This window comes from Ooceraea biroi, chromosome 6, assembly GCF_003672135.1.
Source record: "Ooceraea biroi isolate clonal line C1 chromosome 6, Obir_v5.4, whole genome shotgun sequence".
In the NCBI taxonomy this organism is placed as follows: Eukaryota; Metazoa; Arthropoda; class Insecta; order Hymenoptera; family Formicidae; genus Ooceraea; species Ooceraea biroi.
The window spans coordinates 261217-275027 of NC_039511.1; the positions used below are offsets into that span (position 1 = coordinate 261217).

Sequence of the window (13811 nt, forward strand, 5' to 3'; positions counted from 1 at the left end):
TATCTCTGGTCGTCCTCGAGAAACGCTTGGTCGGATGTGCTGGCGATGCGGCGATGGCGAGACGAATGAAGCGAACGCTATGTTTTCGCCTCGGTCAGTAGTGCCAAGGGAAAGCATTGCGTTCACGTTGCAATACATGATCATTATGGCCATCCGTAAAAACATGCGGCACTATAGAAACTCAAGCATAGTCCGTAGCGAAAGTATAGATAGCTATGAATGTAAGCAGCTGTACATTTTCAGAATTCATCGATTCCTTGAGTTACAAAAAATCGAAAACTAGGGGCAAATTTTATTTGACGACAGCGTCGATGTAAGCGTCACTCTTTGTTCCTTAGTGAATATTGATATTCATGATACGATCGCCAAATGGAACTTACTTTAAATAACCAACTGTCGTAGTGTCAAAAATCGCATTTTGATATTTTCGAAGTTAAATGAATTTTACAGAAATTTAATTAATCGCGATATAAGTTAATATTAAAGATTTCTCAAATTTAAAATATTATTTGCATTAAAGTAATGTGTTTACATTAACCAATGATTTAACATAAACCATATTATATACATTTATAATTAAATATTGCGTGCTAAATATACATCAAAAGGGGGATATCTGACAAATATATTGAATTTTTGAAAAATCTAGTTTGATCCTTTTAAAGAGTATAAAAAACATAAGATTTTTCTTTCGACATTCTTGTTTTATTTCTGACAATTTTGATTATATTTGATGTATCTATGAAGAAATCATTCTAATCGTTTAAATCCTTTAATGTGTCATTGAATATTTATGAAAAGAAATACTTATAAAAATTATATTAGGCATAACAATGCCTTAGATTTTGAGTTAATTATATATTTATTTATCTCTAGCATCTATTTCTGCCTAGTATTTTATAAATAGTACAAGTATCATCGTTCAAGGCAATCTGACAATTTGACAATAACTTGAAATATTTGACATACATAAAAGATTGAGACTAAAACTTTAACAACATATATAATAAGTTATACACAGCATCAAGCTAATTCATAAAAACAAAATTATAACAAAATTATAAAATCCAAAACACAGTTTTGGAGTTTTTACCAATAATTTCTTTATCCAGGAATTACAAATACAAGTTAGAACTGGTAAAAAATAAAGAAAGATGCCTTATAAGGTACGCAGAATTCCATGTGAAAACGCGTCACGTTTTTTAGCGCGAGAGCGATTGAACAAATTAGTAATCGGATCACAGTTGCGGTATAGAGAATATCGAGCATACAGTACGCGAGTACGCGGTCACTCGCTCCGTTCTTGTGGCGCAAGTTAATATATGTGTATGTGAGCTAAAAATGATATGTTGCGCGGATAATGACGTCATGACGAGTCAGCTCGTCGGCTGATGATCGACGCGACGCGTGCGCGCGCGCGCGCGCGCACGGTACGACGGTATACAACGTGCGTCAACATGAACGCTAAACTTGTAATAGATTCGCGCGATGCTCGAAATGGAAGATTTAATAAATTTATTGTTTTATTAGGGACGTTTTGGGTATTATGTAATTTTTGCATACTTGCGCATTTGAAATTCTACTTCATGACTGCACGTCCTAATTTGGAAATTTTTTATTTATTTAACAATAATTATTAATCTTTTACGTACCGAAAGGTTTGATTTATACTATGCATGTTGCCGTAGCGGCACTAGTAAGAGGTTAATTAATTACGAATAATAGATATTTTTATTGCTATAAGCATCTTCTTATAGGCAATAAGTGTAGTTTTAATAAAAAAACGTTGAATATGAAATCAAAGGAACGAAAAACTTGTACAGTTTTTAAAAATATACTTTATATAAGCTCTAAAAAAACCCGAAAATCGAAAGTAATTGCTGTAAGAACAAAAAACTTGATATATTTGAATCATTTAATTGAAATATTAATATTACATATTATATTATTTAGTTTATTTCAAGATATCCGTGTTCTCATTGTCATATTGCATGCAATATACTGTAATACTTGATGCGACATAGTTTCTTTTTTACAAACATCATAACTTTTCTTACTCATGCAAAATGTAGAGTTTGTATTATAAATAAATAATGTAAACTTGAATACGTAACAAATGTTTTTTATAGATATAATAATATCTTTATTGTAGAATCTCTTTACTCTTTCCTTTCACTCTTTTTAAAAGTCTTTTCAATTGTTAATTTTGACATGGACTATTGTAACTTATCCTGTGATTGACATAAACAAAGTAAAAACAAATATGTTCTTTGAAACGTACTTTGAAACGTACTAAATATCAGAACACGTACATCATCATGACCTTGTTTTATCCGCTCGCTACGACAGGCTTTTTCGTTATTGTTTGCAATGTGGTATTGAATAAGTGAGAACAGATTAGTCTTATATAGAATAATGGGATAATAATTAACAATAAGTAATGTGTGTTTGAGAAATCAAAAAATCTCTTTTTCTCTTTCAAGCACGCACGCACGCACGCACCTAATATTCATTTTTAGATATATCTCATTATATTATAATATGCGTTGTTTTAAATGATAATGCATATATTTTTATATACATTCTTACATATACACGTTATACGCCCTTTTGGGGGTTTTATTTTTATTATTATTATTGTTTTCATTTTTATATTCTAACATTAAATAAAAGAAAATATAATATTTATTGTAAATTTACATTGTATGTGTATTGCATGCAATATGACAATGAGAACACGGATATCTTGAAATAAACTAAATATTGGGTTGGCCAAAAAGTAATTGCGTTTTTTTTTTTATATAAATAAAAGGCGAATTTTTCATGGGAAACAAAAACTTTATTAAACAATATATTGTCCATTTTGTTTGATTATCTTTTGCCATTTTTCAGGCAACTTCATGATTCCGCGCTCAAAAAAGTTCTTATCTTTTTCAGCAAAAAACAATTCCAAGAACGATTTGATATCCTCATCAGCAGTAAAGGTTTTACCATTCAAGGCGTTTTGCAAAGAACGAAACAAATGGTAATCTGATGGTGCCAGGTCTGGCGAATATGGTGGATGTGGTAACATCATGGTAACACATCCCATCCAAGCTGCAACAATTTTTGACGAGTGACCAAACTTGTACGTGGTCTAGCGTTATCATGGTGAAACGCAACACCTTTGCGATTCACCAATTCTCGACGTTTCTGTTCGATGGCAATCCAGTTGACGACAGTATACGTCTGAATGAATGGTTTGATTCCTTGCAAGCAGCTCAAAATACACAGTCCCACCAGACTGACAGCATAATCTTTCTTTGGTGGCAGATATTCACTGCTTTTCAAGTGCTTTCAGCAGGTTCATCACGCTTGCTCCACCATCTTTTTCGTTTGACGTTGTTGTAGACGATCCATTTTCGTCGCCTGTTATCATACGTTTCAAAAATCGATCATTTTCCTCACGTTTCAAAAGAGAATCGCAGATGTCAATACGCTTAGTGAGATGAATTTCTTTGAGCTCATGTGCTACCCAAATATCGAGCTTACTAATGTCGTCTTAAATGGTCGTTTTAAATGGTTTTCAACACTCGATTTCGATATGTTAAGATTCTCAGCAATCTCTCGTGTCGTTAAACGCCGATTCGAATCGATCGGTGCCTTTATTTTGTCATCATCAATTTCGATTGGCCTTCCTGAGCGTGGTGCATCTTTCACATTAAAATCTCCAGATCGAAATTTAGTAAACCAATTTTGACACTGCCGCAGTTTTGATGAAGCATCTTCGCCATATACATCACGTAACTTTGTATGAGCTTGCACAGCGTTTTTCCCTTTTCGGAAGTAGTAAAACAAAATATGACGAAAATGTTCTTTTTGATTTTCCATTTTGAAATCGACGGCAAAGAAACAATCGTTAACGAAATCGTGTACTTTCTTTTTGTAAAACAAGCTTGAACTGTGAGTTGTTAACCTACATAATGAATTTGCGGTTTAGAATGAAGTTAGTTACATTTTAAGACATGTATGTCCATCTATTGGAAAAAAACGCAATTACTTTTTGGCCAAGCCAATAATATTAATTGTTTTGTTCTCACAGCAGTTATTTCCGATTTTAGGGTTCTTTTAGAGCTTATATAAAGTATATTTTTAAAATCTGCATAAGTTTTTCATTTCGGTGATCAGTTCGTATTCAACGTTTTTTTATTAAAACACTTATTGCCTATAAGAAGATGCTTATAGCAATAAAAACATCTATTATTTGTAATTAATTAACCTTACATATTACTCTTACACTTTACGTAAGAGAATTTTGTATTAATATTATGAGAAGTTTATATTTACTTTTTCTACTTTCTAGTTGAACTTACAAAAATCTAAGGTAAATATTAAGATTAGGGGCACTTTACCGATTTTAATTGTCCATAACTGTGTAATAAAACGAATGGCTAAAACTTTTTGCAAGTTAGTCAGACCCATGTTCTTGACAATATGTGTCAAGATCAGTGAGATCTCCTCTAATCTTAATATTCAAACCTAATTTTGTTTCTTTATATGCTATGATTTTAAAATTACTCTTTTATATTATACATCCCAAATTTGGAGTACATAACAGAGTTATATAAGAAGACTTTATATAAATAAGATGTATCTCTGTTTAATGTATAGACAATGTAAGATAAATATATAAGATTATTCTCTTTGCTCACACAAAGAAATTTCTTGCGAAGAAGACAACACGCACAATAATTATTGATTTTATAAAAAAGTATGTGCATGTATTCTATATGACAAACTATTTCAAATCAAATCATGGTTTATGTACTGAGACTTGAACGCGATCCGTCTTAAAATCGTGAAACTGAGATCCGAACTTGCACGCTTTATGATCGAGACTCTGATTTTGCGGACAAAGCTTCTCATTTAAAACCTCGACGATCGACGAAAATAATGTGACAAACAGCTCAGAAATCGAGACAATAAATAACCGGTGAAAATAATCGAAATCTATCCGTTTCTCGCGATTAGGCCTTGAATTTGCGCGAGTTCCATTGTCTGAAATCTGTACGCGATCGCGAAAACAACTTATTTGTCACGAAACGAAATTGAGTCGATCGCTAGTCTGAGATACTTTGAAACTCGAAGTTTTGAAATAATAAATGATTATATGAATACGAAACAAAATTCAATTCTTATTATTCAATTTTATCAAAATTTTTATAATTTTACAATAAATGTTATAAGAAGTAACGTGCATTAATTCGTAATGTTTTTTACTTAAAATGGCCATTTTGTTACTTTTATGTTTTTAACAATTTGGTTTTAACAATTTGGGGAATCTCCTCTTCGTAGCCACACTTATAACGGTTAAAATACGTTATTAAAGATTTGTTTCAGGTGAATATGCAATCATGGACGCTATCACTTTCAGACATTTTTATTTTTATTATCACCTTGTGTATATTAATAGTTATATTGGATTGACTGAAATGTCTGTGCGAACTTTTTTAAGCAAAATTTAAACGCAAAGCTTTATGATAAGGATTAATTTTATTTAATTTTATTTTATACTATTTTTGTTCAATGACTTATCGCCACGTATCAGCTAACTATATTATATTATAATACTCTGAAAAATGCTTGATTATTTGTCGGCAAAAAATAAAGCTGCATGATTTGTCAAGCCCTCTTTCTCCCCCTCAAGAATCAAATTGGAAACTATTATTTTAATTTAAGTCTGCGGCAACTGGAATAAGTTTAAGAAAATCATATGTGATGCAAAGTGAAAACGGTGAATAAGAAAAGACATTCCAGTCAAGTACCTACGTGAACTTTTAATAAATGAAAACTTTATGATATATATGTATATTAATGCAAGATTGGGTGTACTTGTTGTTCGTAGTGCACTTTACTTTCATTTCTAGAAATTATAACAAACCTAACGATGTTATCTACTTTGCACATATAAGCAACTTTTCCATTAACTAGCAACTACAAATGAAAATGAAACAACATTACCAACAATTCTGAATCGAGTGCAAGCGGATCTCAGATATCAGAAAAATTACCAATTAAAATTGCTTATTTGCCTAATTGTTTATGTTATCGTAATTTTGTTAACGGCAACTTATAAGATAAATTTTCAGTAACACGTATTCATTTATTTATCATGATATTATAGACGTAATTACAAGAGTAAACGCGAGAGAGATTTACTTAATTTTAAGCCTTACAAGATAATTATCTGCTGCTCAATATTATTATAATGCATTTTATATATATTAATCAACGATTTAATGATTCCGATTATGCAATTGTGTAAAATAACACAATCACATTAATGTAATAATTAATAATAAAAGTAGAAATTATTTTTCGACATTAATATAAGTTGGGTTACTCACTCGCGCAACCAAAGAGTTCTCGTTCTACATGTTTTCTTATACGAAAATTACTTTGATTCAGTAAACAGTAAATGAATAAGAGCATGTAGAGAAAACGGAACAAAATAGAGAGAGGCAAAAGATGCGAAAAGAAAACTAGAGCAATTGTTTCATAGATTAAAGTTTGATTTTGCCCAATTAAATTTGACGTGGCTTGCTATTCTAAATAAGTCATTCAAATATTTTTATACACTCTCTCTCTCTCTCTCTCTCTCTCTCTCTCGGTGAGGCGTGACAAATATTATTTATAAATCCAATAAATAGTATTATATATTATTTACGTAATATCATATATATTAAATCGATTAAAAATATGGAAATTGAAAGTTGCTGAAACTCACGTTATAACAGGACACGTAACGTAGAAGTTCTGGCAGGATTCTGGCTCTTATATATTCTTGCATTTAGATGGCACTTATCACACTTGATGCACGTGTAACACATATCACTTCGCTCCTCGCTGCACTAGAAGAATATCATATGCGTACGTGCAGGGGGACGCCAGAGAGATGGTGAGAGTCCGAATACGCGAGTCCGATGAGCAGAGAAATAAAGAGAGCAATCGGAAATTTGCTAACGAGCGTTTAGCCGCCTCGCCTCTCACGAAAACGCAATTGATTGCTACGTCGTCGTTGCATTCCTCGGCACTCGTCACCATTCGTATGTCTTCGACTGTCCTTTTCTCCTCTCTCTTTGGCTCCCTCCTTGTCACTCTCACTCTCTCACTTCTTCATCTCTCTCACTATTTTTCTCCCTTTTCACTCCTTTCGTGCGGTTTAGCCTTGTCATCTCTTCTTTAGTACCGAAAACGCACTTCTGCTTTAATCCGTTCGATGAATCCGGGGCTGCATTGTATCGCCAAAGTAGAAGGACCGTGGTAAGGCGGAGGTAGCGAGAGAGAAAGAGAAAGAACGAGAGAGGGAGAAAGAGTGAGAGAGAGAGAGAGAGAGAGAGAGAGACGCACACACAACTCAACACAAAATAATGTTATAATAAAAATATGTTTTTTCTTCCGAAGAAAAACGCGACAATACACGCACGTTATGCATCCTACCTCGACCGCTGAGAGTGCAAGCGCGCGACTGCGGTAGTAATGTGTATCGACAGTGTGAGTCGCGACTGACATATTTCGAAAGTGGCGCTGCGGCGATTGCGGATGAAATAGTAACCACTATATGCGCGCGAAATTCGATTCGAATGAAACAATCAGCCATTATTAATATCAGGATTTCACAGATAAAATGAATATAATTATTATAATTTAATATAAATTTAAATTAAATATTTAATTAAATATTTAAAATTTAAATATAAATATAAATTTCGCGACAAAAATAATGATGTCAGAAAATGCCAGCAACTGCGAATACAAATTTTTGTCAAATATTTGACATGAAATGAGTTATATCTTGATACAAAAGTTCATAACCGTAATATATTATATTTATCGTATTAAAAGTTTTTACAACAATAATGGTATCACAAACTCGATAGCGCGATTCATACAACAGAATTACAATATCCACCATATTGATGCACAAAAGTCGTAATTTCGCGAGTTTTCGTATGTATTAATAGAAATGCAACATTTTGTCTGTGGCTAGAATTAGATGGAAAATACTCTTGACCTCTGTGATCTTTAGCAATTACTTCCAATACCAATGTATCCACGACTAAATTATTCGTGTTGCTTTGTTGTTGTACTCTAGCAAAAAAATATGAGTTGATCTTCCACCGTTTGTAAAAATAGTTTAAAAAATACTAATGATTTAATACTTGTAGTAAATAATTGATGTAATAATTGTAGTTAATTAATAATTCTATCAACTAATTAATAATAACCTTATAAGATCTTTATAGATACTCTTGGTAACGTTCAAATAAGGTTGTAGTGTGTCCTCAAACTGACACAATGTGCCACCAAGAACAAGAATTTGAAAAATTCGAAATAAAAATTCGTTTCTTTCCTCTTCCGAATATAAATTATATTCTTCTGCTTCCTCATTCAAAAGCATCTAAAATTAATGGAAAGTTAAGATGTAAAAATATATAAAAATTCCCAGAGAGCTTATTGTTATATTAATATTACATTATAGAAATACAATTTATTTATTCACTATAAATATGAAAATATCTTACGTTGCGCAGATTATCAGATATTAAAAACTCCTCCCTTTGCATATCATATCTTTTACAGATTGTTCCTGAATTATATATTATATCATTATCAGGATTTTTCAGTTTATCAAAGAATGACATACTTAAAACAGAACATGGTACTTGTCTTACTTCCACGCTCATCGCTCGTATACCTAATAGCACAAGATTTGTTTGTATAACTTTAATAAATTAGTAGGAAATTATTAATATATATAAATACCTTGTCTTATCCAGACGTTGTCCTGCTTGGACAATAATGTTTTTGCAACCAAGTCATCTTTAAAAAAAGTCTACAAAATTTCAATAAAGAATACGAAGTGCTGCTTTATATTCTACATATTCTTTACACTATATAAATTATTAATATTAATATGAATTATTAATATTAATAATTACATGGTTCTGTATGATTTCTTTTTTAAGAGAAAGAAATTTTTAATTTTTAAGTAAATGAAATAAAAGCATTTCTCTAAACAAAAAAATAGGATAATTTAATACACTAAATAAACGAAATTTTCACTTTTTCTATCGTTATTTCGATAAAATTATGACCCATTGTCAGATAAAATTAAAATTAAATAAATTAAGATGACATACTAAAGTTTTAAAAATATCTAGTATCAGTATGCAAACATATGCGAATTCTTAACATAACATCTTAATTAAATTGTCATTTAAAATAACTTAAAAAAAATAACTATGACTTAAAATATATTGTTTCCGCTTTAGATATAAAAATACAAACTTACATCGGCCATGTGATACTTATGATACTCTTGAAACGTTCCATTGAATAAAAAATTCTGAATGAAAAAATTTCCTCTCAAACCCCTACAAAGACATGATTCATTAATACTTTTAATACTTGGATTGAAAGCACACAAAATATCAGTTATTACATAATTATTTTTTTTTTAATTATATTTTTAGAAGTTTTATAAAAATCATAATTAAGCAATTAATGAATATTAAATAATTAATTTACCATTTAGAAAGATATTCTTGCATTTCTTTATCGTCAAATCCCACGTAAGTTTTTTCATTTGATGGCATAAATGTGAAATGCGGTTCGATCTCCATTTCTATACACTTGTTATCACTATGGAAACGCATGTGATATATGCATTATATGTGTACTGTATAATTATTAAGAGCGTGTGTGTGTGTGTGTGTAATATCAAGATAAAGTGTACGGAATATAAGAGATATAGTATTGTGTGAGATACAAGCAAAATTGTATGTTTAAATAAACAAAAAGTACTATTACTATTACTATTTATACTATTTATATTTTGATTTATTGAAAAATATAAATATATCGTATTTCAACGTATATGCTATTTGATGTATCATAAATAACATATTTCTTCGCATTTATTATTACTACAAGTATCAAAACATGAAATTAATTTATATATTTAAATATTTATATTATTTATTTATTAATTTTATTACATATTTAGGTGTGTGCAAAAGTTTGATTTTTCTTCGCAAGTTTCCATTTTAGATACGTAATATAGACAGCCAACTCAATCGTCAACATATTTGCCTTCATTTTTTATGACTCTCTTTAAAAACACAAAAATAGAAATTTATTTGAAGTTGCAATAATTATACCAGAACGTTAAACAACAAAATTAAATTTCATTATTATTAACACACCCTAATATGTAGGACATTCGATGAAATTTTCGGCATTTGTAGATAGATTTAAAAACTTTTTTATATGATATAGTTTGTCACATTGCGATCACATAGTTTTGTACGTTATGATTTTATTAATTAGCAAGTAAAGGAGCATGTAACTCATTTGGATCATAAGGTACAATACTCTTGTTACCGGGCAATAACATAGGGAGGACTTTGACGCGAAATTCGTACGGTAGGAAATCCTGAGAAAAATGATAAAACTCGTTACGGGTATTGATGATCTCCAAGCGAGCCATCTGCTTCATTAGGTTTTCTAATTCGATCTTGTAGTTGTCGTACTTCTTACGCCGCTGGATGAAAGCAACCACCTTCGCCAACTCTTGTACGAATTTCTCAGATTGCACTCTCGTCGCTAACTTGTACTTGGGTTCCATACGTTTCCATAAAAACTTGTAAAGACGATTCGTCGCCCAGTGCTTCGGACGTGGTAGTCTTGGCCTTTTGTATACCTTTCCATTAATTAGAAATGCTTTATCTATTTTGGGGGGATTTACAAGTAATCTTGTCTTTCTCGGTTCTTTAAGCATATTATCAATGGCTCTCGCTCTTGATGTGCTGGACTCTTTATTGCCGATTGCAACATCCACTTTCATTGTGGCCCTCTCGCGGTTTTTCATTCTCTCCAATGCATTCTTCACCTTTTTTATCTTGTCGGTGTCCGTGAAGGTTTGTAATGGCATCAAGTTCCAGTCATGTGATTGCTTCTTTGCCGCTGTAGATTCTTTCGGTTTAAAGAAGTTGTCCATCGTTTTCAATGTCTTGGATGAATTTATTTTGCTAATAGTTAAAAATGCATTTCTGCTCGATGCTGTGAGTGGTGTGCTGTGATTGTTCTGTGATTTTCTTAAACGTTTTTGTTCATGTGAAGTTCTTCCATTGCTTTCAACACTGACTCTATTTGAGTTCTCCGCGATCAAGGACAAATGAGCAGACACCTGCTCGTTTACCGTTTTATTATTTCTTTCATTTTCTAACAAAGTGGAATTTTGTTGAATCTTTTGTTTCATCGAAGCTATACTTTCATCAAGTGTTTTCCTTGATTTTAATGTTTTGCCTGATGAAGTAGCACTTCTGCGACTTGAGTTTGCAAGAGCTTTAGCGATAGGAGTTCTCGGAGAGATTTCCAATGGAATGTTGCCTATCTCTATTTCAGAATCTACTATATTTATGTTGTTCGCCTCATCAACATTGGTATCCCGATTTACCGAATGTCTAGGTAACTCTATGATAGTTTTGTCCGCAACTTTTGGCGTTCCATGTTGATTTATTGAACTATTATGAGTTTTCTTAACAAGATTTGATGTATCATCTTCCGTTAATAGATTCTGGAAAGTATTCTGATCTTTCAACCATTCATCCTTCTTTTTCTTAAAAATACTTGGTCTTGATTTCGAGATATTTACTGTTGAATTGAAATCTAAGCTATCCTCTTTATTCTTGTGTATGCTTGTATTCTTTTGGGATACTTTGTCTGACATATAGCTTGCTTTTTCTTTTACCCGTGATCTTAACGAGCTGTCCGATTCGGTACTATTTAAAACATTTAAAAACACATTGCTTTCGCTCAGTCTACCTGCAGATCTTAGACGAAGCTTTCTCTTTTTTACGTTAATTTCTTTGTCTGACTCTGATGTTGATTTTTCCAAAACATTAGTATCACCTACAGCTGAAAAAAATATAATGTTGTTACACCTAAAGAGAAAATCATATTTTAATAGCTATAAAGAATCTTGGCATGTATACGTCATCTAAAAATGAACAATCTTGTACGAGTAAATAATAATCAGTTATAAAAGGCATATATATAAATTAAGAAATGCTAGAAATATTATATTTATAAAGATTACATTGTGATAAATTGTGCAATTCTGTTCATAAATGTTTCTAATAATTACAATAAAATAAAGCTTTTAAAAGATATACAAATATATTTATAATCATTATAATATTTATAATTAAATCATACCAGCACTAAAGTTTTGTATCGAGCCTACTGAAACATTGTGTTCACTGTTGGAGATATTCAAATTTTTCCACCACTCTGCTGTGTCTTCTTGGCTGGAATCCAGTTTTGAATTGAGACTTAATTGTTTACTCGATTCATTTATCCTGTTAGACATCATGGAAGGCTGCAGTGTATTATCCTCCAAGTGGCGCCACCAAAATGTTTGTTCTGTAGAAGAAAAAGGATACATTACAATCTCTATCAAAATCTCATGAAAATTTTTCACCCTTAATTCATAAGGACACCACTCCCTCTTATACTTAGATCATTCGAAAACAAAATGTTTAAAGCATGAATACTATTCTATCTCTATCTTTAATAGCATTATGTTTTTTTCAGTTGTAGTTGAAACTAATGTTTTATTATTATCTTTCTAGATATATTTTATAATGAACAGAATATATCAAGTATAAAAGTAACACAAGTAGAGCTAAAACTTAAATTTTTATGTAACATATTAGCAAATTTCTGGCTTTTTTAAATATAATTAAATAATACAAAGATAAATTATTGAAATATTGAGAAAAAAAAAGTAATTTTATTATATTTTATTTTAATATTTAGGTAAAAAAATATAATATTAATTGTTACATTATACAAATAATCTCGTACTTATATAGGTCCTATAAGTAAATTTTCTATTAATATGTTAATAATATAACTATTCATATCTATGTAGTAAAATCTCTGATATACAATCTTGTTATTATTATCTTATATATTTTATACAAATCTTATTATACATATAATCCTTTCTAGGGGTCCTCACTTCAGATTTGGCTGGAACTTACCAATATTGTGTAGTTTGACGCGTAGAAACCGAAGATGAAAGTTAAAATCGTTAAAGTTGACCATTGTTCAGGCTATGACAGGTTTCCTAACCTGAAAAGTGGTCAACTTTAACTTAATATTTCGTTTCGCGAGGCAGAGCGACGATTTTAACTTTCATTTTTGGTTTCTACGCGTCAAACTACACAATACTGGTGAGTTCCAGCCGAATCGTGAGGACCCTAAACTAAATAATTAGCAAAATTTATATCACAAAATAAGATGGTAAACGTTCTTACCTTCGCCCACGATATTTGTGTCCAGATTGAGAGATCTCATCATAGTGGAATCATTGGATTTACGTGTGGAAAATCGTTTGAGAAGGCTCCTTCTTTTTCTCTTATCCATGATTAGGAGAATATAACCTACAAAGAAAACTTGATAAATAACTCATCGCATTTATACGACTATCTATATAAAGCAATTCAAGAATATTCAAGAATACCTAGGATCTTATATAATATAAATGATCTCAAGTTAATACACTAATTAATTATACACAACGTCAATCACGAACACGAAACAACTTCGAATTACATGTAACGAATTCTGAATTTTTCGAATTGACAGTAGGAACTTCATGCGGTGAACACGCGAAGCTATGGTCAATGCGTAAGTTCGCGTCGATAATACGCGTGCCACACGCCATCTCTCGGGCGATGTAATTGGCCATGGTGTAATAA

General features: G+C 31.2%; 3 protein-coding genes across 6 annotated transcripts in view; all 3 read right to left on the bottom strand.

The window, feature by feature from the left end:
- LOC105287167 (ecdysone receptor) overlaps window positions 1-7539 on the bottom strand; it is a 50976-nt gene extending 43437 nt beyond the window's left edge. Inside the window, exons 1-2 of one of the 2 annotated variants that reach the window (XM_026970703.1) lie at window positions 7480-7539; window positions 6767-6890 (exon numbers count right to left, since the gene is read on the bottom strand). The gene's annotated coding sequence lies outside the window, so the exon portion shown is untranslated. Of the gene's footprint in view, window positions 1-6766; window positions 7384-7479 lie in introns of those variants that run through there. The other variant, XM_026970702.1, reaches the window with a different exon arrangement.
- A 307-nt stretch (window positions 7540-7846) lies between these two features.
- LOC105276547 (cilia- and flagella-associated protein 300) lies at window positions 7847-9731 on the bottom strand. Of its 2 annotated transcripts, none has more exons than XM_026970707.1 (6): window positions 9571-9731; window positions 9335-9416; window positions 8806-8875; window positions 8565-8629; window positions 8268-8440; window positions 7847-8130 (listed from the first exon to the last, which is right to left on the bottom strand). In XM_026970707.1, exons 1-6 carry the CDS (start codon window positions 9696-9698, stop codon window positions 7926-7928), a joined length of 723 nt encoding a protein of 240 aa, XP_026826508.1. In that variant the 5' UTR covers window positions 9699-9731; the 3' UTR covers window positions 7847-7925. The 2 variants fall into 2 exon arrangements, with proteins under 2 accessions (XP_026826508.1, XP_026826507.1); XM_026970706.1 differs by having other exon boundaries at window positions 8565-8737.
- A 312-nt stretch (window positions 9732-10043) lies between these two features.
- LOC105276546 lies at window positions 10044-13743 on the bottom strand. Of its 2 annotated transcripts, none has more exons than XM_011334255.3 (4): window positions 13574-13743; window positions 13368-13493; window positions 12262-12468; window positions 10044-11961 (listed from the first exon to the last, which is right to left on the bottom strand). In XM_011334255.3, the coding sequence occupies exons 2-4, from the start codon at window positions 13474-13476 to the stop codon at window positions 10364-10366; spliced, it is 1914 nt and encodes a 637-aa protein (XP_011332557.2). In that variant the 5' UTR covers window positions 13477-13493; window positions 13574-13743; the 3' UTR covers window positions 10044-10363. The 2 variants fall into 2 exon arrangements, with proteins under 2 accessions (XP_011332557.2, XP_011332558.2); XM_011334256.3 differs by lacking the exon at window positions 13574-13743 and adding an exon at window positions 13092-13182.
- Between the last annotated feature and the right edge of the window lie 68 nt (window positions 13744-13811).

Coding starts and splice junctions, on each gene's coding strand:
- LOC105276547 (XM_026970706.1), bottom strand. CDS start 9,698: ATGCGTTTCCATAGTGATAACAAGTGTATAGAAATGGAGATCGAACCG. Junction 8,738..8,805: donor CAACGTCTGGATAAGACAAG/GTATTTATATAT, acceptor TTGTGCTATTAG/GTATACGAGCGATGAGCGTG. Junction 8,441..8,564: donor TATCTGATAATCTGCGCAAC/GTAAGATATTTT, acceptor CATTAATTTTAG/ATGCTTTTGAATGAGGAAGC.
- LOC105276546 (XM_011334255.3), bottom strand. CDS start 13,476: ATGGATAAGAGAAAAAGAAGGAGCCTTCTCAAACGATTTTCCACACGT. Junction 12,469..13,367: donor CACAAATATCGTGGGCGAAG/GTAAGAACGTTT, acceptor TTTCTTCTACAG/AACAAACATTTTGGTGGCGC. Junction 11,962..12,261: donor GATACAAAACTTTAGTGCTG/GTATGATTTAAT, acceptor TATTTTTTTCAG/CTGTAGGTGATACTAATGTT.